Raw genomic sequence first — 27,070 nt, 5'->3', positions numbered from 1 at the left:
GCTCCAGCTCTGAGGCCGTGGCTGGCTGAAAGCAGGTATCTGGGGTTTGTTTGACTTCTATAATTGAAACATTGTTGCTGTCCTGCTTGCTCCAGCTCTGAGGCCGTGGCTGGCTGAAAGCAGGTATCTGGGGTTTGTTTAGCTTCTATAATTGAAACATTGTTGCTTCCGGAGCTCAGAGCTGGGCCACGGCAGGCGGGGAACCTTGGCTTCCTCCATCACTGGAGCAAGCAAGCCTCATGTTCGCTTCAGCTGCGTGGCTGCCGGCCACCATCTTTGTTGGCAGTTAATTTGCATATCCTGCTGATTAGCCAATGGGAAGTGTAGCAGAGGTATGGTCAATTACCATGTTTGTCTATTATTAGATAGGATGATTCAAATAGTTACATTCCAATTTAGTGAGAACTGACATCTTTACAATAATGAGTCTTTTAATTCACAATTATGATATAACACAAGATTTAGGTTTTCTTTAATTTCTCACAGCATTTATCCAAAGAAGGCATACAGATGGCCAACAGACACATGAAAAGATGCTCAACAACACTAATCATCAGAGAACTGAAAATCAAAACCACCTGACAGCAGTCAGCATGGCAATTATCAAAAAGTAAAAATAACATGTGCTGACAAGAATGTGGAGAAAAGGAAACCTTTGTGCACTGTTACAAATTGGTAGAGCCACTAGAAAAAATTGTATAGAGATGCCTCAGAAAACTAAAAATAGATCTAACATACCACCCAGCAAATCCACATCTGGGTATTTACTTGAAAAAAATGAAGACACTAATTCAAAAAGATAATGAAATAAAAAACTAATGAAATAAAAAACTAATGAAATCTTTCCATTTGTGACAAGATGGATGAACCTAGAGAGTATGATGCTGAGTGAAATAAGTCAGACAGTGGAAAACAAATGGTTTCACTTACATGTAGAATCTAATAAAACAAAATAAATGAACAAACAAAACAAAAATAGACTCATTGAAAGAGTGATTAAACTTATGATTGCCAGAGGGGTGAGGGGGTAGGGGATGGATGAAAAAGGTGAAGGAGAAAATAGTCAATAATATTGTAATAATTTCGCATGGTGACAGATGGTTACTAAGTAGACTTAGTGTGTAAGTATATTGTAAGGTATATAAATGTCAAATCTCTATATTATACATGTGAAACCAATATAATATTGTATACCAAGTCTACCTAATAAAAAATTTGAAGCATTTAAATAAAGAGGAAAATGTATCTTTTCTAATATTTACTCATATATTTATCATTTTTGATGCTACTCAATCCTTCCTGAAGATCCAAGTTTCCATTTTTTTAGCATTTCTCTTTAGCCTAAAGAATTTCTTTTAGGTTTCTAACCCTATAGGTCTGCTAGTGTCAAAATTTCTAAGTTGTCTTTTAACTAAAAATGTCTTTATTTTTCTATTTGCTGTTGGGAAACAATGCCTGATGGAAATATAATTTAAAGCAAAAATAATGACAATATGATATTGATAACATATGTAAAAATAAGATATATGACAATAACAAAAATAGGACAGAGTACATAGAAATACTACTGTATATTAAGTGTCATAATGTCAATTCAAGGTAAACTATGATAAATTAAGGATGCATGTTATAACTCTAGAACAACCACTAAAAAACAAGTTTTAGCTAAAAAGCCAACAGATTAGACTAAATGAAAACAAATAGAAATATCATGGACCTAAAATCAAGCCTAACAGTAATTATATTACATGTAAAGAAACTAAACACTTCAATCAAACAGAAGAGATTGTCAGAATAAGCAAATAAAAAAGAAAAACAAGATTAAATTACATGCTAATTACTAGAGATACTCTTAAATACTGGTGTACATGCATATAAACATTATAAGAAAATCATGCAAACATTAATCACAAGAAAGATCTATTAATATCAAAGTAGACTTTATGACAGGAAGTATTGGCATAGATAAATTACCATTTATCATTTCCTAATAATCAATGGTCAATTCAAAAGAAGACAGGCACCTTCCAACAGAGTGTCAAAATACGTGAAGCAAAAGCTACAGGAATAAAGTGAAAAACAGACCAATTTATAGTCATCACTGAAGATTTTAACCCTCATAAAATCAATAAGGATACAGAATGTATTAATATTTATAGAACACTCTACCCCAAAACAGCAGTACATCTTTCAAGTACACATGGAATATTCATCAAGAAAGACCATGTTTTGAGCCATAAAACAAGTCTCAGAAAATATAAAAAATTAGAAACCTTACAGAGTATTTTCTCAGATGACAACTGTAATCAAATTATAAGGCAACACCTGGGAAATCTACAAACATTTGGAAATTAAGTTACACACTTATAAATAATAATTGATAAAAAAATAAGGAATATGAGAAAAATATTTTGAACTGTATGATAATGAAAATATGTCACAATTTATGATCTGCAGGTAAAGCACTGCTAAGAGACTTTTATAAAGTTAAACATATGGTTTTACATGCTTACATTTGAAAAGAAGTAAAGGTTAAAATCAATAATCTAAATTTTTACCTAAGAAGATATTTAAAAAGACCAAAGTATGGAAAAAAGGAAATGATAAAGAGTGAAAATCAATGAAATATAAAATGGGCAAATAATATAGAAAAATCAATAAATAAAAATCTGGTAAAACTGATAAACACCTTGCTAGACTAAGCAAGTAAAAAGAGAGAAAATACATATTATCTATACCAGGGATGAAAGAGGGAGTATCATTAAAAACCAACAAACATTAAAATGATAAGAGAGTACTATGAACAAAAAGTGTTTGTTTCAATAAACTTGACAATAGATTAAATGGAAAAAATTTATTGAAAGACATAAACTAAACCAAATGAATACAGGTAAAACATAAGAAACCTAGTCTTGTAATCATTAAAGAAATGGAGTTTGTAATTAAAACCTTCCAAGTCTAAATGACTTCATTATTTAATTCTATTCAACATATCAATCCCACTCAAACTCATTCAGAAAATAAGAGAAAAAAATAAAACATTTTATTTCATTTTATGAGGTCAGCATTTCCTTGGTACCAAAACTCAATAAAGACATTATAGGAAAACTACAGACCAATACCCTCATTCACATACACAAACTGTTAACAAAATATTACCAAATCTAAACCAGCAATTAAAAGAAAAGATAGGCCTGGCTGGTGTTTTTCAGTGGTTAGAGATCTATCCCATGCACAGGGTTTGATTTCCTGTCAGGGAATATAGCCAGATTATGGATTTGATCCCCAGTTGGATGTTTCTCTGTCACATAGATGCCTCCCTCTCTCTCTCTCTCTCTCTCTCTCTCTCTCTCTCTCTCTCTCATCAATGAAAAGAAAAACATATCCTCATGTGAGGATTTTTTTAAAAGGATAATATATCAAGACAAATTGGGTATAGCATTTTTAAATATCAATGTAATCACTACATTAACAGAAGAAGAAAATCATATAGTCATCTTAATAAGTACAAAAAACATACTGACAAAAAAACTTAAACTATGAAGAGAAGAAAACTTTCTTAAGGTAATAAAAGGCATGTATACTACTTATAGCTATGTCCCACGTAATAGTAAAAGATTTAACAATTTCGCTCTAAGATGAAAAACAAGGTAAAGATGTCTACTTGCATCACTTCTAACTCAAAAATTTTACTGGTGGACCTAGACAGACCAGTGAGGCAAAAAATAGAAATAAAAGCCACAAAGATTGGAAAGGAAGATGTAAACTGTTTGATTCACAGAAGATATAATAATGTATCAATCCTAAGGAATCAATAAAAAAAATAACTAGAAGAGATGAATAGATATAGCAAAGTCAAATGATACTAGACCAACATACAAAATAAATTTAATTCTACATGCTAGTAATGAAAATTTGGAAATACAAATGAAAAACAAGACTGTCTGCAATGAAAAATTTAAAAATATACAAAACACTCAGGAATAAACACACTATAAAACATTGCTGAAAAAAAGAAAACCTTCAATAAATGGAAAGATGAACAGTAAGAATATTATTCAATATCAATTATGCCCCAAACTAATCTATTTATTTAATACAATCCTAGTCAAAATTCAACAAGGTGGAGAAAACATGAACATGAGGATGAGAGAAAAGAAAGATATAAAAATAAGCCACATAAAGACTAGCTGGAGAGAATCCTGATAACCAAGGATGGAAAGTGGAGACCTCATAGAGACAGGTAAGAAGTGTAGAGACACAAAAGGGCTGGCCAGGCTCACACAGACAGCAAGAAATGTTTCTTTGAAAAGATAAACAAGATTGATGAAATGCTAGCCAGACTCATTGAGAAACAAAGAGAGAGGATTCAAATAAATAAAATCAGAAATGAAAGAGGCTACATAACAACAGACACCACAGAAAGACAAAGGATTGTAAGCAAATACCATGAACAACAAACTGGACAACCTGGGAAAACTGGGCAAATTCCTAGAAACATACAATCTTCCAAAATCAATCAGGGAGAATCAGAAAACCTGAGTAGGCCAATAACAACAAATGAAATTGAAGCAGTAATTTAAATTCCCAGCAAACAAAAGTCCTGGACCAGATGAATTTACAGGTGAATTTTACCAAAGATTCACAGAAGAACTAACACCTATGCTCCTCAAACTATTCCAAAAAATTCAAGAGTAAGGAATACTTCCAGGCTCTTTTTATGAAGCCAGCATTACCCTAGTTCCAAAACCAGATAAAAACATTACAAAGAAAGAAAATTACAGGCCAATATCCCTGATGAACAAAGATGCTAGAATCCTCAACAAAATATTAGCAAATTGGATCCAGCAATATATTTTAAAAATCATACACCATGACCAAGTGGGATTTATTCCAGTGATACAAGGCTGGTACAATATTTGCAAATCAATAAATGTGATACATCACATAAACACTGAAAGACAAAAATCACATGATCCTATAAATAGACGCAAAAATATCATTCCACAAAATCCAGCAGACTTTTTTAAATAAAAAATCTCAGTAAAGTGGGAATAGTAGGGTCAGTCCTCAACATAGTAAAGGTCATATATGACAAACCTACAGTGAACGTCAGACTCAGTGGGCAAAAACTAAAAGCACTTCCCTTAAGAACAGGAACAAGACAAAGATATCCGCTTTCACCATTTATTCAACATAGTACTGGCAGTCCTAGCCACAGCAATCAGACAATAAGAAGAGATAAAAGGCATCCAAATTGGAAAGGAGAAAGTAATACTGTCATTATTTACAGATGACATGATATTGTACAGAGAAAACGCTAAAGACTCCATCAGGAAACTACTAGACTTAATAAATGAATTCCTCAAGGTAGCAGGATATAAAATCAACACCCAGAAATTGATGGCATTTTTATATATACCAAGAATGACCTCTCAGAAAGAGAAACTAAAAAAACAAATCCCATTTACCATTGTAACAACAACAAAATAAGATACTTAGGAATAAACTTAACCAAGGAGGTAAAAGACCTGTACTTGGAAAACTATAGGACATTGAAAAAGAAATAGAGGAAGATACAAATAAATGGAAGCTCATACCATGATCATGGATTAGAAGAATTAACATTATTAAAATATCCATACTACCCAAAGCAATCTACAGATTCAATGCAATCCCTATTAAAATACCAATGGAACACTTCAGAGAGCTAGAACAAATACCCCCAAAATTTATATGGAACAATAAAAGACGCCAAATAGCTGCAGCCATCTTGAGAAAGAAGAACAAAGTTGCAGGGATCACAATACCAAGTATAAAAGTATACTACAAAGCCACTGTAATCAAAATAGCCTGGTATTGGCACAATAATAGGCATATAGATCAATGGATCAGAACAGAAACCTCAAAAATTGACCCACACCATTACATTCAATTAATATTTGACAAAGGAGGCAAGAACATACAATAGAGTAAAGATAGACTCTTCAACAAATGGTGCTGGGAAAACTGGTCACACACATGGAAAAAGATGAAACTAGATCACCAACTTATACCATACACAATAATAAACTCAAGATGGATAAAAGACTTAAATGTAAGGCATGAAACCATAAAAATCTTAGAGGAGAACATAGGCCGTAAAATCTCAGACATCTCACATAGCAATATGTTTACGGATACATCACCTAAGGCAAAGGAAACTAAGGAGAAAATAAACAAATGGAACTACATCAAAATAGAAAGCTTCTGCACACCAAAAAAAAAACCACCATCAAAATGAAAAGGGAACCTACTCTACAGGAGAATATATTTGCCAATGATACATCTGATAAGGGGTTAATCTCCAAAATATATAAAGTATTCAAACACCTAAACAAAAGGAAAACAAACAATCCAATTTAAAAATGGGCAGAAGACCTGAAAAGACATTTCTCCAAAGAGGACATACAAATGGCCAAGAGACATATGAAAACATGCTCAAAGTCACTAATCATCAGAGAAATGCAAATTAAAACCACAATGAGATATCTCCTCACAACTGTCAGAATGGCTATCATGAACAAATCAACAAACAGTAACGGCTAGCAAGGATGTGGAGAAAAGGGAATCCTAGTACACTGCTGGTGGGAATGTAGATTAGTGTAGCCACTATGGAAAACAGTATTAGGTTTCCTCAAAAAATAAAAAATGGAACTTCCGTTTGACCCAGCGATCCCACTTCCTGGAATATATCTTAAAAACCCCAAACACCAATCAGAAAGAATACATGCACCCCTATGTTCATAGCAGTGTTATTTATAATAGCTAAGATTTGGAAACATCCCAAGTACCCATCAGTAGATGAATGGATAAAAAAGCTGTGGGACATTTACACCATGCAGCTGTAAAAAAAGAAGGATATCTTACCCTTTGAGACAGCATGGAGGGATCTCAAGAGTATCATGCTAAATTAGAGAAAGACAAGTATCATATGATCTCACTCAGATGTGGGATCTAATGAACAAAATAAACTGATGAACAAAATAGGTGCAGAGACATAGAAGCATGGAACAGACTGACAAATATCAGAAAGAAGACTGAGGTAGTGGGGTGATTGGGGAAAGATTAACTGGGTAATTTATATGCATATATGCATATCCCATGGACACAGACAGTAGTTTGGTGAAGGCCTGGAATGTGGGGGTGAGAGATATATGGGGCCAATGGGGAAAAAAGGAGGAGACATCTGTAATACTTTCAACATATAAAGATAAAATTTTAAAAAAATGCTTGATACAACGTAAGTATTCCATATATATGTATGGTTTTTTTTAAAAAATCATGAGTAATTCATTCAATTGTATTATTTTAATATACTTTTATTGATTTCAGAGAGTTAAGAAGAGTGGGAGAGATAAAAAAAAATTTCAATGATGAGAGAGAATTATTGTTCGGCTGCCTCCTACACATCCCCACTTGGGATAGAGCCTGAAACCCAGGCATGTGTCCTTAGTGGGAATTGAGCCATGACCTCCTGGCTTAGGGGTTGATCCCCAACCACTGAGTCATGCCAGCAGTGGGCCTTTAATATCCAAGACAATTTGAAAATGAAGTACCAAGGTAAGGTAGAATAATTTATCTGATTTCAAGACTTAACTGTAAAGCTATAATAATCATAATAGTATAATATCAGAATAAAAAAGACATAAATAGATCAGTGGAATAAAATAGGGAATCCAGAAATACACTAATAATTATATAAAAATTGATTTTATGAAAGTACCAAAGTAATTCACTAGAGCAGGGGTCCTCAAACTTTTTAAACAGGGGGCCAGTTCACTGTCCCTCAGACCGTTGGAGGGCCGGACTATAGTTTAAAAAAAAACTATGAACAAATTCCTATGCACACTGCACATATCTTATTTTGAAGTAAAAAAAACAAAACGGGAACAAATACAATATTTGTATTTGCATGTGGCCCACGGGCCGTAGTTTGAGGATCCCTGCACTAGAGAATGGAAAGTATTTTCAACAAAATCTTGAAAATATCCATCTGAAAAAAAATCCACCTGCAAACTTACTTTATGCCACATATATAAATTGATTTAAGATGATTAAAATATTCATAAAGGCTAAACTATAAAGCTTCTTATAGACAACACAGGAATATATCTATCATCACAACTTGGTGGTAGACAACAATTTCTAATATAGGATAGGAAAGGCATGATACATATTGTAAAATATTGGTAAATTAGACTTAATAAAAAATTTTTTAAAAACTTCTGCTCATCAAAATAAGTTACAAAAATAAATTGTGAGCCACAGACTGGAAGAAAATAGTTCAACACATAAATGTGACAAATAATTTATTTTTAATTTTTTAAAATTAAATCTTTACTGTTGAAAGTATTACATGTTTTCTTTTTTCCCCCTTTGACCCTTTCTAGCCCACCCCAAACCCTGCCCCAGGCCTTCACCAACCTATTGTTTGTGTCCATGGGTTACACATACATGCATACAAGTTCTTTGATTGATCTCTTACCACCTACCAACCCTCCCCCACCGTCCCTCTGAGATTCTGCAGTCTATTCTAAGCTTCTATGCCTTTGGATCTATTTTGTTCATCAGTTTATTTTGTTCATTAGATTCCACATATGAGTGAAATCATGTGATATTTGTCTTTCTTTGACTGGTTTATTTCCCTTAGCATAATACTCTCCAGGGCCCTCCATGCTGTCTCAAACCATAAGAGATCCCTCTTTTTTACTGCTTCATAGTATTTCATGCTGTAAATGAACAATAGCTTTTTAATCCACTCACCTACTGATAGCCTCTTGCCTGTTTCCCAAATATAGCTATTGTAAATTGTGCTGCTATGAACATAGGAATGCATACATTATTTCTGATTGGTGTTTCGGTTTCCTACGATATATTCCTAGAAGTGGAATCACTGGGTCAAATGGCAGTTCCATATTTAATTTTTTGAGATAAAATTCCATACTGTTTTTTTATAATGGCTGCACCAGTCTGCATTCCCACCAGCAGTGTACTTGGGTTCCCTTTTCTCCACATCCTCGCCAGCACTTGTCATTTGTTGATTTATTGATGGTAACTATTCTGACAGGTGTGAGGTTATACCACAGTGTCATTTTAATTTGCATCTCCCTGATGAGCAGTGACTTTGAGCATTTTTTCATATATCTCTTGGCCATCTGTATGTACACTTTGGAGAAGTGTCTATTTAGGTCCTTTGCCGATTTTGTAATTGGCTTTTTTCTCTTCCTTTTGTTAAGTAGTATTACTTCCTTATATATTTTGGATATTAACACTTTATCAGATGTATAATTGCCAAATACATTCTCCCGTACAGTGGGCTACCTTTTCATTTTGTTGATGGTTTCTTTTGCTGTGCAGAAGCTTTTTATTTTAATGTAGACCTATTTATTTTCTCCTTAGTTTCCTTTGCCCTAGGACATGTATGTGTAAATATACTGTAATGAGAGATGTCTGAGATTTTGCTGCCTATTGTTTCTTCTAGGATTTTTATGGTTTCACAAAATACATCTAAGTATTTTACCCATTTTGAGTTTATTTTTGTGTATGGTATAAGTTTGTGGGCTAGTTTCATTTTTATTTTTTTTTTGGCATGTATCTGTCAAATTTTCCCAACACCTTTTATTTAAGACACTGTCCTGACTCCATTGTATGCTCTTGCCTCCTTTGTCAACTATTAATTGACTGTAGTGGCTTGGGTCAATTTCTGGGGTTTCTGTTCTGTTCCATTGATCTACATGCCTGTTCCTGTGCCAGTACCAGGCTGTTTCGTTTACAGTGGCTTTGTATTATATCTTGATATCTGGCATTGTGATCCCTCCAATTTTGTTCTTCTTTCTCAAGATTGGCTATTTGTGATCTTGCTTTCATATAAATTTTTGGAGTATTTCTTCTGGATCTGTGAAATATGCTGTTGGTATATTAATAGGTATTGAATTGAACCTGTAGATTGCTTTGGGTAGTATGGACATTTTAATGATGTTACTTCTATTAATCCATGAACACGGTATATTCTTCCACTTGTGTATATCTTCTTTCAACGTCCAGTAGTTTTTCAATGTACAAGTCTTTTACCTCCTTGTTTATGTTTATTCCTAAGTATCTTAATATTTTTGTGGCAATAGTACAGGAATTGTATTAGTTTCTCTTTCTGATGATTCATTAATGATGTATATATATGCCATCAATTTCTGGGTGTTAATATTGCATCCTGCTACATTGCCAAATTCATTTATGTCATCTTGTAGTTTTTTGGTGGAGTCTTTAAGGTTTTTCTATGTCTAATATCATGTCGTCTGCAAATAATGAGAGTTTTACTTCCTCCTTTCCAATTTGGTTGGCTTTTATTTCTTCTTGTCTGATATCTGTGGCTGGGACTTCCAGTACTATGTTGAATAAGAGTGGTGAAAAATGGATGTTGGATTGTCACATGCTTTTTCTGTGTCTATTGAAATGATCATGTGATTTTTTATAATCAAATTTCAATTTGATTATGTGATGTATCATATTTATTGATTTGCAAATATTGTACCAGCCTTGTATCCCTGAAGTAAATCCCACTTGGTCATGGTGTATGATTTTTCTAATATATCCCTGGATCTGATTTGCTAATATTTTGTTGAGAATTTTAGCATGTTTGTTCATCAGGGATACTAGTTATAGTTTTCTTTCTTTGTAATATCTTTATCTGATTTTAGAATTAGGATAATGCTGGCCTCATAAAAAGAGCTTAGACATGTTCCTTCCTCTTGCATTTTTTGGAATAGTTTCAGGAGGAAATGTGGTAATTCTTCTTTGAATATTTGTAAAACTCTCCTGTGAAGCTGTCCAGTACAGGGCTTTTGTTTGCTGCGAGTTTTCTGATTACTGCTTCTATTTTATCAGTTGTTATTGGCCTCCTCCGGTTTTCTGATTCTTCCTAATTCCATTTCTGAAAGATGTATTTTTCTAGGAACTTGTCCATTTAATCCACATTCCTGAGCTTGTTGGTATATATTTGTTCATAGTATTTTCTTACAATCCTTTGTATTTCTGTGGTGTCAGTTGTTACTTTTCTGCTTTCATTTCTGATTTTATTTATTTGTGTCTTCTCTGTTTCTTGATGAGTCTGACTAATGGTTCATCAATGTTGTATATCTTTTCAAAGTACCGGCTCTTGGATTCTTTGATCTTTTCTATTGTTTTATTTTTTGCCTCTATGTCATTTATTTCCACTCTGATCTTTATTATTTCCTTCTTTCTGCTTACTCTGGACTTTTCTTGTTGTTGTCTTTCTAATTCTTTAAGTTGTAAGGTTAAATAGTTTATTATTACTTTTTCTTGGTTTTTGAGGTAGGCCTGTAGTGCTATAAACTTCCCTTTCAGGACTGCTTTTGCAGTGTCCCAGAGATTTTGGATTGTTGTTTGTTCATTTTCATTTGTTTCCAGGAAGTTTTTAATTTCTTTCTTGATCTTATTGGTAACCCATTCATTGTTAAATAACATGCTATTTAGCCTCTATGTGTTTGAATGTTTTCAAGTTTTTTACTATAGTTGATTTCTAATTTCATTCCATAGTAGTCTGAGAAGATGCTTGATATGATTTCAATCTTCTTGAACATGTAGAGACTTATTTTGTGTCCTAACATGTTTTCTATCTTTCTGAATGATCCATGTACACTTGAGAAGAATATATATTCTGCTTTGGGGAGAAATTTTCTATAAATTTCAATTAAATCCATCTGATCCAGTGTGTCATTTAGAGTCACTGTTTCCTTACTAAGTTTTTGTGTGGAAGTCAACGGGGTGTCGAAGTCCTCTACTATGACTCTATTGCTGTTGACCTCTCCCTTAAATTCCTCCAAAGATTTTTATATGTTTAGGTGCTCCTATTCTGGGTGTATATCTGTTTACCAGGGTTATATCCTCCTATTGGATCAATCCCTTTAATATTATATAGTGTCTTTCATTGTCTTTTGTGAGGCCTTCATTTTGAAGTGTATTTTGTCAGATATGAGTATTGTTACCCCACCTTTTTTTGTTTCTATTTGCATGGGAAATTTTTTCCATCCCTTTACTCTCATCCTATGTGAGTCTTTTGTCCTGAGGTGGGTCTCTCGTAGATAGCATATAATTGAATCATGTATTTGTATCCATTCAGCAACCCTATGTCTTTTGGTTGGAGCATTTAATCTATTTACATATAAGTTTATTATTGTTAGGTACTTATTTATTGCCATTTTAATTCTTTATGCCTATTTTTCTCTATTTCTTCTTCTCATTATTGCAGGCCCTTTAGTATTTCTTGCAGTGTTGGTTTGGTGATGATAAACTCTTTTAGCCTTTTTTTTTTTCTGGGAAGCTCTTTATTTCACCATCTATTTTTTTAAATGATAGCCTTGCGGGCTATAATAATCTTAGTTTCTGATTCTTGCTTTTCATTACCTTGAGTACTTCATGTCATTCCCTTCTGACCTGTTGAGTTTCTGATAAGAAATCAGCTGAAAGCCTTATGGAAGTTCCTTTGTAGGTAACAGATTGCTTTTCTCTTGTTGCCTTTAAGATTCTTTGTCTTTAATTTTTGGAATTTTAATTATTATGTCCCTGGGCATGTGCCTGTTTGGGTTCTTCTTGCTTAGGACTCTCTATGCCTCCAGGACTTGTATGACTTCTTCCTTCAGCAGTTTTCTGTCATTATTTTTTTAAACACATTCTCCATACCTTGATCACTTTCTTCTCCTTCTGACACTCGTATTATGCAAATATTGTTACATTTCATGTTGGCCCTCAGCTCCCTTAAACTGTCTTCTTGTGTTATAATTGTTTTTTGTTGTTGTTGCTCTCTGATTGATTTTTCCTACCCTAATTCACTGATCCAATCCTCGGCTTCCCCTAATCTGCTATGTATTCCTTCCAATGTGTTCTTTATTATTGCTATGTCACTCTTAGTTCTGACTGGTCTTTTTGTATAGTTTGTCTTTTCTCATGCTGTTGAGCATCTTTGCCATCATTATTCTGAAATCTACATCTGATAAATTTCTTATATCAATTTCATTTATCTCTTCTTCTGAAGAATTCTCTTGTTCTTTCACTTGGAAGTTGATTCTTTTGTCTCCCCATTTTGGTTGCCTGTTTGGATTTTTGTTATGTATTAGGTAGATCTGCTATGACTCCCAATCTCTAGTGCATGATAATGTCAGACACTATCTTGTTTCTGACTGGCCGGCCCTAGGCACCCTGTTTGGAGCTAACAGCAATCAACAGGTTGTGGCTCCCTCTGCTGGGGCTGGGTGCTTTTGAAAAGGACCAAGATGTGCACCAGACTCTGTTTTTACTAGTTCCAGGCCCAGAAGGAGATCATGCAAAGACTCAAAGCCTCCAGAGATCCTCCTCTGCCTGCAATCCAATTGACATTCAGTCTCGATTTGCCTCAGGCTATTGACCACAGGGTGAGATTAGAGGTCTTCCAACAGGGTGGGCAAACTGTGGGAAAAAAAGTCCACGGAGAAAGATGCCCTCTACAGCTTGAGGGAATGACTCAGCATAGAAACCTGAGTGGCTATGCTCCAAGCTCCAACCCCTGGGCCCCCAATCCTCACACAGCTCTAGTCCACTCTGCCATCCCTTTGTCAGAGCCCAAAGTGAGTGGCTGCACACGAAATTTTGTGTGTTGGCCCCTTAAGATGGTATCTGCATTTCCAGCCATCTCTGGCAGCCAGCCACCCTGCTGCTTTTCACAGCATGGTGTTACATGGGCATCTTTCTCAGTTCTGGTGCTCTGGACTGGGGAGTCTAGCTTGGGATTTAGACCCCAGAGTTCTCAGTGGGAACCCTCGCCACTGAGATATCCCTCTGCACCTTCAGCTGCTGTCTATGGGAGCCCAGCCAGCCCTTTTGTGACTCCACACTTCCTACCAGTCTCTATGCAGTCTCCACTTTCCATCTTTGGATATCAGGATCCTATTAACTAGTCTTCAGTTGATTTTTCAGAGTGGTTTTTCTGTACTATATTTTAGTTGTATTTCCAGTTTGGTCCCGGAAGAATGTCAGTGTAGCGTCCCTTTACTCTGCTGCCATTTTTAAGACCTCTGTCCAGAAGATATTTTTCCATGATTTTTAGGGACAGTCTGACAATGGATTTAAATCCAGAAAATTAAAGAGCTCCTCGAACTCAGTTAAACAAAAGAAAAAAGACACAAGTAACCAAATACTTTTTGATGAGCAAAACACTTGAATAGACTTTCCATAAAATAAGATACACAAATGGCCAAAAGCACATAAAAAGGTGTCATCATGGAAATTCAAATTTAAAATCACAATTAGATCATATTCCAAAACCACTAAAAGAAGGAAGATGAAAAAGACAAATAATACCAAATATTTGACAGGACATGGTACAATTGGCATTCAAAATTGCTGGTGGGAGTGCCAATGGTGTTACTCTTTTGAAAATTGCCTTGGAAGTCTTCTATAAACAGAAACATACATCCATCCCTATGACATGCAATTTAATTTCTATGTACCTGGTATGTAGTTAAGAGAAATGGAAATCTACGTTCACAGAACATATATAAAAGGATTATTCACAGCATTAGACAAAAACCCAGAGAATAAATAACCACAATATGATATGTTGACATAATGAAATGCTCAACAATAAGAAGGAACAAACTACTGATACATACACATTAATGAATCTCACATTTGCTGGATGAAAGTAGCCAGACATAGGTGTATATTTTAATGATTCTATTTATATGAAATTCTAGAACAAACAAACCAAATACATGGTGATAGAAGTCAGAACAGTGGTTGCCTCTTGTAGGTGGTAAAGAATAGACCAGGAGAAAGTGCAAAGTGGTTTAAAATGTAGGTTGTATTATATGGTGTGACCAACAGATCAGAAGATGACTTCCATTAAAAACATAGTTGGTTACTCACAGTTCCCAAGAGGAGAGGGTACTTCATATCTTGAGTGCCATAGTGTACCTCTCCTCTTATGAATAACAAACCATCTCTACAAAACTCAACAAACCATACACTCAAACACATGCAACCTACCTCTTACAAACACTAATTTAATATTATAATGCCTATTAAATGTAACTATCCTAAATTCTCTAATATTCCAAAGACTATGAAGGGTATTAGCAAATATTATGAATCTAACCTTGTTCATTGCTTCTCAAATCTTTCTGGTTCTAACATCTACGTTAGGAACTTGAGACTAGGGCAGGGCTGGGGAATATGCACTGTGAAATACATAAGCAAAATTTCATCCTTTTGGGCATAACCCAAAGTGCCCTCTTGTGACCAGAATTTCATTCAAGTCTTATGTATTAGCTAAAAATATGTATATGTCAACACATGGTCTGAGAGAAGATATTTGTAATATAAATATTTCTCAAAGTGCTAGTAACCAGAATACATAATGAACTTATAAAAGTCAATAAGAAAAAAAAGGCAGAAAACCCCAATAAAAAAATTGGACAAAGAATGAACACAACCAAAGGTAAAGAAAAACTATACACTTATATTTCATTATATGTTAATTTCATTGTATGTTAATAATGCCACAATTTTTTTAAAAAACTAACAAACAAAAAAACAGAAGAAAAGAATTAAGAGAAACTATTTATGAAAGTTTTTGAAGAACATTATCATTGCCTCAGAAAAGTAGGATAACAGGCTGCAAGGGTTCCACCTGTCCCTATCTTTTTCTTTTTCCTTTGTGTATGGAAGCTGCAATAGGCAACAACAGATCAAGGGATGTGTTTTGATGTTGTCATCTACCACAGAAGTTAGCTTGGTTATGACCTAATTCACATAAGTCAGGAAAAGAACAAATCTGATTTCAGTCTTCCCCAGTTAACAGTGATTTCAAGAGTCTGAAAGAGATCTGAAAGTAAAGCTTGGTCTAAACTAAGTCCTTGGGTCTCTCATATGTACAAATATGTCTCAAGAACTCAGAGAGAAGGGTTTCTTGGCAACATATAACTTAGGACTCTCTGAAAATTTCTTGTTCTATCTTCCTTAAATTTCTAAGACTTGACCAATCCTGGAAAAACCTTTGTTTGTGAGAAACTATCACACAGCTCATTTTCACTTCTTTTCAAGTGAGTAGACATCCTAAAATTATTAAGCCACCATCACTTGGACTTATGGCCACACAAACAAAATAATGGCATCACTTTGAAAAGCATGTACCTTACCAAGATAGACATAAATATTTATGTTTTTAAAACTTATAATTAAAGGGATTTCACCAAGAATATTAGAATTAGGTAGCTAATTTTTATTAAGTGGTTCTGAAAGGAAACAAAAATGTTAGAAATGTTTTAAAAAGAAATTCCCAAATGCAAATATTCAAAACTATTTACTGGGGCTATTACTTCCTTATCATTAGCAAACATAATGCTACCCTGCGCTATTTAAAACAGAGCAAAATGAAACAAAAAAGACAAAACCATATGTAAAGCAGCTGATTGGGAGGAGGAGAAGAAGAAAGGGAATAGACTAGAAACATCTATTGGAAGATTCACGGGTATAATCAGAAGGGTTAAGAGGAGGAAAAGGCAAAAAAAATAATCATGGATGGATTGTTTACTTTCTGGTATCTCTTAAGCAAATTCCTAAAGGGAAAGAGAACTTTTCTTTTAGAGAAACAAAAATTTCTAGCCCTTTAAATCAGGGGTCCTCAAACTACGGCCCGCGGGCCACATGCAAATACAAATATTGTATTTGTTCCCGTTTTGTTTTTTTACTTCAAAATAAGATATGTGCAGTGTGCATAGGAATTTGTTCATAGTTTTTTTTAAACTATAGTCCGGCCCTCCAACAGTCTAAGGGACAGTGAACTGGCCCCCTGTTTAAAAAGTTTGAGGACCCCTGCTTTAAATAATGCCACAGGGGTGGACATCCCCCAAAATGTCAGTTTATAGTTTACTAAATGAATGGTTCTCCAATTTTAGTTTTCACCAGCCATTAATATTAAAAAATAAAAACAACACAGAACTGTAGAGGAACCAATAAAGGATTGCCAACATTAGATATGAACATGAAAAATAATGAAAAAAGGTACTATCTCCCAATATCATTATGTTGTAACCATTAACTAAAATCACAACAATTTTAATACCAAATAAAGTATGGAAAACACAATCATGGAATATAAGTTATATAATTTTAAAAATACTCATTGCACTGTTTTTTCTCATTTCACTGCAGATCATTGAACTCTATAGGATAGCACTGGCCAGCAAGGCTTAAGTCTTTATTTACTTGGCCAAGGCATAGGACATGTGAATGAAGGCCTTTTGGAATAGACTAACCCATCCCCCAGCCCAATTTATCAAGCTCAAAACCCCACCATCTTCCCACTAATCTTTAGCAGATAATGAAGCCATTTGGCAAAACTTGCTCAATCTAACCCCCATCAAAGATTCATCTTTATCCACACTTAGTTTTAGCTCCTTCCCTATATTCTCCATAGAAAAGATTTCTTCCAATTGGTTCCTTAGCCTTCTGACTCCTCATGAATGCTAAATCCATCATCAACCCCCTTATTAAGTATAGGGGATTAAAATTCTTAGGCATTCTTCCCACTGAGAGGTGGGATCTATATACCCTTCCCTTACATCTGGCTCTGTGACTGCTTTGACCAATTGCATAGGTAGAAATGGCACTGGTCCAGCTTCATCTTCATTTCTCTTGGAACAATCTCTCTAGGAGCCCTGGGCTGCTGAAGAAGCTTCAGTTGATGGTCCTGGTAATGTCTTGGACTCTTCTGACTAGACCACCCACAAGCTAAATACTAACAAGTGACCCCAGTTAATGTCATGTAGGCAGAATTGCCTAGCTGAGCCTTGATCAAATTGTTAACCCATAAAACCATGTATCAAACCAATAAATTCTGGTTTCTTTTTTTTTTTTTTATGTAGCCTTAGATAACCAGAACATGACCTCTTTCTCTCTTCCAGCTATTTTCTTTTGGAATATAAATATATTAAAGTCTGGCCCAGACTTTTCCAAATTTCCCATTTTACCCTAAATCTCCTTTTATATGCCATTCACCTTTCATTTTCTCTTTCATCTATGCTCTAACTTTCATTCTCCATCTTTCTGCAATGATGCTTCTTCCCTAACCATGCTGTCAGTGTAGGTAGCTAGTTATTGATATAAGGGAGGTAGCTAGTTATTAATATAAGGAAGAAAGCAAAAGGGAACTAAATCTTAATAAACTGGGAAGCTGAAGCAGCTAGCAGGACAGCATTCCATTAGGTGTACTAGTTCACACACTCTAGGGAACTAGAAATGGATGAGAAAACCTCGCCAGGGTGCTAAAAGCCCAGTACCAGAGAGAGGGGAGGAAATTCCTCTGCTGGGCACATGCACAATAGAAACGAGATGTAATTGAACTTTTGGACATGCTCAATGAGAATCAGGATGAAACAGAGGGACAGGGACTAGTCTGGGAACAACTAGAAAGGTAATCCAGTTGGATAAAAGGCATGAAACCCCAATAGAATTTGCTGGGATGAGGCCTGGGAAAAATTAAAAATTGGAGTAGGATAGTTTGAGTGGTTCTTTGTTCTTTACCTGAACCAAGAAGATATATGGAGGACTAACAGGAGGCTTGTGGCAGTACTTTAGTGCCTACCTACCCTCCACTTCACTGAGGGTGTATGAATTCCCCTTAATTCACGAAATCTTGCCATCAGGTTTAAACTTCACCCATGTGCCTTTGAAATTCTTTTCTCAGGACAAATAGTGAATTATCACTTCTGACCTTATTTGAACTCTGTGTCATGTGATATTCCTGAACACTCAATACTTTAGGAAACTCCTCCTCTGGTCTCAATACCTCTCCCTCTTGCTTTTCTTCTTATCTTCCTAGTAACTCTTCTTACCTTGATCTCTTCTTGGCTGCCTATGCCTTAAATATTGAACTTTTTCCCAAGGTTCTCTTCTCTTTGTGTCTCCTTCCTACATGCTTTTCAAAGTCACATCCATCCTACATTCACACTTCAAATAGATGTTGTATGTATCCTGAGAATTTAAGTCTATATTTCTAGCCTAGACCTTTCTCTAGAAGCTAAGGGCCAACTCCTTACTTCACAGCTACCTCCATTTAAACCCAGAGGTTTAAATGCAAAAGCAAAAAATCACCTCCAACAGTCAGACTGCCATTCCACTGTGCTTCCTAGTCAGTCAATGGTTCCACCATCTACCTGAAAGTTACACTTGACTCTTCCTTCAACCATGTTCATATTGATTCTACCAACTTAATGTATCTAAAGTTGGCTTATTCCTCACTATCCCATTTCTAACACCATAGTCAGGATTATACCATTTCTTATTACAGACTCTTCTGGCCTCCAGACTTAATTCACTCTCAAACATCCTGGTAAAATATTCATCCTGCCCTGACCGGTTTGGCTCAGTGGATAGAGCGTCGGCCTGCGGACTCAAGGGTCCCGGGCTCGATTCCAGTCAAGGGCATGTACCTTGGTTGCAGGCACATCCCCAGTGGGGGGTATGCAGGAGGCAGCTGATCGATGTTTCTCTCTCATCGATGTTTCTAACTCTCTATCCCTCTCCCTTCCTGTCTGTAAAAAATCAATAAAATATATTTTTTAAAAAAACACACAAAAAAATATTCATCCTATGGTACAAATCTTATCATACACCCCACTCCTTTGCTAAAATACTTTAGTGCCTCCCCAGTAGCTCAGGTTAACTTCAAATTCCTTAACATGACACACCCAATCCTTACCTACACCTCTAATCTCTTGGCTCTTTCCACTTGTGTCATTATAGTCAACTATATGAAAATACTTGCAGTTTCATAAATTCACTATATAGTCTCATACTACCAGCCTCTGTGCCTGATACTCTCCCACATAAAAGTCCTCCCTTATTTCTAAACCAAATTAATAGTAACTTTTGGTTGAAAGCTCAATTTAGCTCTCATCTTCTCAAGAAAACTCTTCTTGCCCCCTTATTCTGTCATACATAACTTTCCTATGTGTTTCCTATGTGTTCCTCTCTATGATAGCATGTGTTAAAACATAGTGTTCTATTTAATAGCTGCTTATATAGAAGTCTGTCTGAACACTAGACTATGATCTCCTTGAAGGCAAGGATTTATTTTTTATCTGAGTTCTCCAGTCATATTATGGCACACAGTAGATATTCATAACTACTTATTGATTGACCAACTGAATGAATGAGTGGTTTGTATTTAGTTTTCAGATTTGCTAGTTTCACATAGACTTTTAACAATATTACAAAAAATTATAAAATTCATGAAAGTATTTCATCCTACAAGGGAATAATGCTAAAAGGGCTATATCAAAATTCACCTTCTCAGCTTTTCCTTGCTTGAATGAAGAACAGAAATCTTTTTGCTTGTTTCAAAATCAGAAAATGGAGCCTTTAATTCAAGCCCAATGTCCTTTCTTAGAGACTCAGAGCTAGAAACAAGAGAAAATCATACTATATATTTAAGAGGAAAATTGTTCAGGCAATATTAAATAATAAGCACCAATACACTAATCAAAGGGTGTTTATCTAAATATCTTGCTTCATACAAAATTGCAGTAAACATCAAAGCATGTTACCTTACATATTTGGTGCAGAATATTTTATTTCAAAATTTCAAAAGAATTTATTATCAAGATCATAAATTCAATGATTGATCAATATTCTAAAATACACAGATAAAGAATAACAGATACAAGCAGGATTAAAATAATCTGACCTCACTGATTACAACTATCCCAAATTATATAATTGTATCTAAAGGTGCATTACAATGCTTCTCTGTTTGCATTGATCAGACCATCAAACCTCAGAGGGAAGGTAGGGGAGGGTGGGTGTCTAAGTGGGAGGGGATAAGGACACATATATAATACCTTAATCAATACAGAAAAATGGATTAGAGGGCCAAGATATACTATTCCAACATGATCAGCAAGGGCTGGTTCCAACTGCCCAGGTAGAGTGGTTCAGTTGGTTGAGCATTGTCCTGTGCATTGAAAGGTTGCCAGTTCAATTCCTGGCCAGGGCACATACCTGGGTTGCGGGTTTGATCCTAAGGACACATATATAATACCTTAATCAATACAGAAAAATGGATTAGAGGGCCAAGATATACTATTCCAACATGATCAGCAAGGGCTGGTTCCAACTGCCCAGGTAGAGTGGTTCAGTTGGTTGAGCATTGTCCTGTGCATTGAAAGGTTGCCAGTTCAATTCCTGGCCAGGGCACATACCTGGGTTGCGGGTTTGATCCCCAGTCAGGGCATGTACAGAAGGCAAGAGATCAATGTTTCTCTCTCACATCTCTCTCTCTCTCTCTCTCTCTCTCTCTCTGCCCCCCTCTTTCCTCTCTCTAAGCATGTCCTCAGATGAGGAAAAAATAATAATAGAAAAATAAAAATTTGTCAACTAATGGACATTTTCTGGCTCTACCATTTTTCTAGAACTTCTTCAAGCATTTTAATTAACTAATTTGATTGATTTTTATGAAATTTTCCTAAGAAACTTACAAACTAATATTAGCTCCTTTATCCCAAGAGATATAACTTGATTTGAAAATTTACTTGTATTTTTAGTAGTAGGATTCTTAGGAAGAACAAAGATTCAAGATGAGTGAGGCTCAAAAAGCAGTTGCAAATAATGTAAGAAAATCACAAAGCCTTCCAAAACCTTTCCCAACCTTATATCCCAAATAAGGTTTAATACAGTAAATTTCTTTGAGGTTAAAATGTTAAATAAGATCAAGAAAGCTGTTGATATCTCTGCATTACTTAAGTGATGGCATCTTTGGCTTCACCACATTTATTGGTTGCCAAGTCTCTTCCTTGTTCAAAATAGTAAATGGCCACATTTCTACAAAGAGTGGATGGTCATGTTCTACAAATTCTGGAAGTGACTGACTCAAAACTTTCATCATCATCACCCATGTCCTCAGAAAGTATGTCCATTGTTTGTAGCCCTATGCTATAAGGCTACATCAAAATTCACTTCTCAGCTTTTCCTAGCTTGAATGAACCTCCTGGAGAATCAACTTAAATTGAAGGGAAAAAATTCACAAAAACTGAATTTTTATAAGCATAATACAATGCTAGCATTAGAAGCACCAGTTAAACTGCCTATAAACTGCAGATTTGAATACCAGTTCTAATATCTCTCAGATGGAGGAACAGAAGCAGAGAGAGAAAACTTTTTAAGTGTTATTTTCAATAATTGGGCATATAGGTTAATTAATTCAAAAAAGACATCAGGGAGATTAGTAAGTGGATAACAGCTGAGGCTGCTCTTCTTTGTTTAATTATTGGGGTTTATGTAAAATTTTTGTTTGAAGATAAGATTCTACTGTTTTAAAAAAGTTTGAACACCACTGCTGTTATTTAGTTTTGATTAGTGATCATCCAGACTCTACTTTAACACATCCAATCATGGGGAACTTACTACCTTATAATTCACCTGGCTCCCCTATAGTCAACTATGATTGTTATGAAATAGTTCCTTATATTTAGCTGAATACTCTGTAATGTGTACCTATAGTCCTAGCTCAGGATTCTGAAATATAGAAAAAAATTGCATCCCTACTCCATACACTAGCCTCTTCTATCTTTTGCATCATCCCCAGCACAGTAAGTTCTCAATAAATTTTAAATAAAATGTATACAGTAAAAACTGCTACTTTGAAAAAGTGAAAAAAACTAACCAAGAAAATAGATCGGTAGAAAAACATCGCAGCTGTTCACTACAGGACTTCTGCCGGGGAATTCCAGATTGTTCAGGCTTCATAAAACTTTCATTCTTAACTGGAAGTTTTAAAAGGAGGACCACTTTAATTCTAAAATCACACATACACATCATAATCAACAGCAGTTGTCACTTTTTACTCAATAGATTTTACAAAGCAGTATTTTTAAAAACAGAACGCAATTTATCAACTTCAACGATGAATCATGAATCCACTCAGGTTAGAAAGCAAAATCAAAGCACTACATATAATTTATCCCAGGACATTCTCTTACAACCAGATTCTAGAAATTTAGAAATACATTTGTTTGAAACACATTCAACTGAGTTTACTTACTATGTTTTTATTTATAGATGAATGGCAGAGATAGAAAATATGTATGAGCCTTCAATAAGCAGCTACATTATCAAAATATGGCATCTGATATTTTTATTGTGTGTGTTTTTTATGTTTTTTGTTTTGTTTTGCTTTGCTTTGTTTTTGCAACTGCTCATTCTTAGAGCAAAGATGAGAAAACTGGAAGCAGATGTAGTTAAGACCAATAGAAAGGGTGCTAGACAGGTGGTGATGAGCAGCTGCTCTATTTATACTGAGAATCATATAAGAATAGGCTGCAGAAAGATCTTCATTCACTACGATAAGCCATTCCAGGAAGAACTCTGAAACTGTAGTGGTGGGGAGCCACTGGAATGTTACAAAACAGACTCACTAATCTTCCCTGAATATTAATAAAGAACATTAAAAAAGAAGGGTGTATTAAATCTTATATCATCTGAAGTATGAGCTTATACATGATAATCTGAGTCTGTCAGACTCATTTTAAGAAAAATATTACCTTAATTTTAAAAGATTTCCCAGCTAGTATCCCAGGCCTAGAAAAACCATAAATAGTCATTGACCAGCAATAATTCCAGTAGAATTTAATTTCAGAAATTGGAATATATCCTTTTACAAGCCAAATTAAAGCTAATTTAATTTCTAAAGTGTTTAGATGTTGGTGATATCTTATCTAATAAAAGAGAAACATGCAAATTGACCATACCTATGCTACACTCACAAGTCACGCCCACAAGCCAAGCCCACAAGCCAATCAGGAGCAAGTATGCAAATAAACCCAACCAAGATGGCAGCGGCCACGGAGCTGGAGCGAACAGGCTTGGGTTGCCCCTGGCGATCGGGGAAGCCAAGCTTCCCGCCTGCCCTGGCTGGCTGTGGACTCCGCTCAAGGCTACAAAGTTTCAATTATAGAAGATAAATAAATCCTAGATACCTGCTTCCAGCTGCTGTGGCCTCCGCTCAAGGAGGGTCTGGAAGTCTGGGTAGCCCGGGGCCATGGCCAGCCTGCAAACAACCATCAGCCCCTCACCCAGGCTGGCCAGGCACCCCAGTGGGGACCTCCACCCTGAATGGGGTGTGGCCAGCTTGAAAACAGCCCTCAGCTCCTCACCCAGGCTGGCCACGCACCCCCAGCAGGGACCCTCACCCCATGGGGGCATGGCCGGCCTGCAAACCACCACAGACCCCTCACCCAGGCCGCCCATTCCCCAAGGGAACCTCTACCCTGATCCGGGACACCCTTCAGGGCATACCAGCTGACCCCCACCTGTGCACCAGGCCTCTATCTGTACTAATAAAAGGGTAATATGCCAATTAGACTGGGAGACCTTTCAGGAGACCTTCTGGACGTTCTTCTGGACAAAGCCACAGTGGCGGGGCCAAGGTAGAGGCACTTAGAGGCCAAGAGGGGAGGGCAGTTGTGGGTGATCAGGCTGGTGGGGGGCAGGACCATTGGGGGTAAGCATACCAGCAGGGGGGCCAGTTGGGGGCAAGCAGGCCATCAGTGGGGGTCAGTTGGAGGTGATCAGGACAGCAGGGGTGGGGGAGAAGTTTGGAGTGAGCAGGCCAGCAGGGGGGCAGTTGGGGGCAAGCAGGCTGGCAGGGGGGACATTTGGGGGCAAGCAGGCCGGCGGCTGGGGGAAGTTGGTGGGCGAGCAGGCTGGCAGGCAGAGTGGTTAGGGGCAATCAGGCAGGCAGGCAGGCAGGTGAGCGGTTAGGAGCCAGCAGTCCCGGATTGCAAGAGGGATGTCCAACTGCCGGTTTAGGCCCGATCCCTGTAAACCGGCAGTAGGACATCCTTCACGGGGCCCCAGATTGGAGAGGGTGCAGGCTGGACTGAGGAACACCCCCTCCCCCATGCACGAATTTCATGCACCTGGCCACTAGTACTATATAATACAATAGAAGTGAAGGGTTTAGAAATGTTAGATCAAATTGAAGCACTGATATTATCTATTTCTAAAACAGAAATAATAACCACTCTATTAACTTACAGAAGTAAAATAATTTATATGCAAATGTTTTTTGCAAAGCACAAAGTATGATATAAGGTAGTGGCCCTGGCTTTTAGACAATCTTATAAGGACACAGCATGATTAATTTAATTTTAATGACTAAGAAATGATGTAGCAGCTAGATTACCAAAACCAAAATAACAATCTCACTATCAATAAATAACCCCTGTGCCTACCACAATGCTATATTGGTCCTGTATAATACATTTTAATCCCAGGAAGAGGCAAGTCTTTTCTCCATAGGTAGAGAACACGTTTCTATTTATTTATTTACCTTGTTTTCTTCAGACTATGATTGGCAAGGATTACATATTCTTTACAGTACACAGCATATAGTCAATTCTTAGCAAATAAAAGGCACAAGTGATAAACCAACTTTAAAAAATATGAATATAATTTTGTGGTATTTTAATTAGACATTTTCAAACCTTTGCAAATTTGTTTTTCACTCACCAGTATTTGAGAAATATGTTTTCCAGTATTTTACCACAATGCTAAGTTTCTCCATAGTCAGTGGTTCAATTAAAGTAATATCAGCTCCGTACCCTGAAAGGCAACCTAAGAATATTTGTATTAAATACTGATTTATGATTTCTATTTGGAGAAAAAACAAATAATATACCTAGTAGGCACATACCTTTAAAATTTTCAGGGATTATAAGAACAAACAGCAAGCGTATATTTTTCTTCCTGCAAAATCTGAGGGGAAAAAATACCAAAGTGAAGCAAAATCATCATTCAAAAAATTGGGATTCAATAATTTAGCCTCTTAGGAATCAAACTAGAATGATTTTCTTTATTGCTTTAAAATTTAAAGTGGTGGCATTAATATTGAAATTTAGTAAAAGTAGCATCTCAAATCAGTGAGGGAAAGGGAATGTATTTTTATTTCATATAATTGCATACAAAGAAGTCTGAAGTGTGCTGCTAGCTAGGGTGTATAGTATAAGTGCAGGTTACTTGAAAAATACAAGGGAAAGAGATACTCTGCTAAAAATAATATTTACTCCATTTAATGCTTTATTTATGAGAGATGCTTAAGGATCTCTAGTTTAATGGGCAAGGAAATCCAAATTCTGAGTCTTTAGTCAAACCCATGGCTTCTCTGAATAGGAATTCATTCTGTTAATAAGAATAGTCTTTTTCTAATTCACATCCATGGCAACCACTGATGCGTGGTTCTTTACAACTGGGGAAGGGAAAAGTGAATGACTTTAAAGAAATAAACCTTTATTTTTAGAATAATTTTATACTTAGAGAAAAAATATGAAAATAATTGAGTTCCCACAGATCCAAATCCAATTTCCTGTATTGCTAACATTTTATGTTAGTATTCATATTTCTCACAATTAATGAGACAATATTGATACATTATTATTAATTTAAGTTCATATTTTGTTCAAATATCCTTAGTTTTTACTTATAATCCTTTCTTCCTAGCCCAGGATCCCATGTATTGAGTTATCATGTCTTCTTAGTTTCCTCCAAATTGGGACACTTTTGTGATTTTTTTTTTTTATGATCTTGACAGTTTTGAGAAGATTGCTCAGGTATGTGTAGAATGTAAGATGGGCCACTTTTATTCTTGCTTTTAAAAAATGAGACTAAATATTATCCAGATTCTGGGTCTAACCACCAGTTTACAAGAAATTTAAGTAAAGAGGAATATTTTAAAGAATAAGGATGAAGTGAGCAAAATCCCAATTGTAATGAATTCTATTTTAAGAATGACCCTTTTAGACTCACACAGACTGAAAGTGAAGGGATGGAAAAATATCTTTCAGGCAAATGGAAATGAAAAAAAAGCTAGGGTAGCAATACTTATATTTGACAAAATAGACCTCAAAGTGAAGGCCATAACAAGAGATAAGGAAGGCCACTTCATAATATTAAAAGGATCGATAAAACAAGAGGATATAACCCT

The 27,070-nt window shown here is 35.7% G+C and overlaps 1 protein-coding gene across 1 annotated transcript in view; it reads right to left on the bottom strand.

Annotated features, from left to right (window-relative positions):
- The window catches only part of SOHLH2 (spermatogenesis and oogenesis specific basic helix-loop-helix 2), a gene marked incomplete at its 5' end in the record, with an annotated part of 88,586 nt that overhangs the window by 17,022 nt on the left and 44,494 nt on the right, over positions 1 to 27,070 (bottom strand). Inside the window, 4 exons of the mRNA XM_005882198.2 lie at positions 20,382 to 20,492; positions 22,754 to 22,853; positions 25,600 to 25,704; positions 25,784 to 25,845. Of these exons, the coding sequence (XP_005882260.1) occupies positions 20,382 to 20,492; positions 22,754 to 22,853; positions 25,600 to 25,704; positions 25,784 to 25,845 (378 nt within the window). The remainder of the gene's footprint in view (positions 1 to 20,381; positions 20,493 to 22,753; positions 22,854 to 25,599; positions 25,705 to 25,783; positions 25,846 to 27,070) is intronic.

This window comes from Myotis brandtii, unplaced genomic scaffold, assembly GCF_000412655.1.
Source record: "Myotis brandtii unplaced genomic scaffold, ASM41265v1 scaffold7, whole genome shotgun sequence".
Classification (NCBI taxonomy): domain Eukaryota; kingdom Metazoa; phylum Chordata; class Mammalia; order Chiroptera; family Vespertilionidae; genus Myotis; species Myotis brandtii.
Note: the sequence above shows the minus strand (reverse complement) of the source record. Positions and strands in the feature narration are given on the sequence as shown.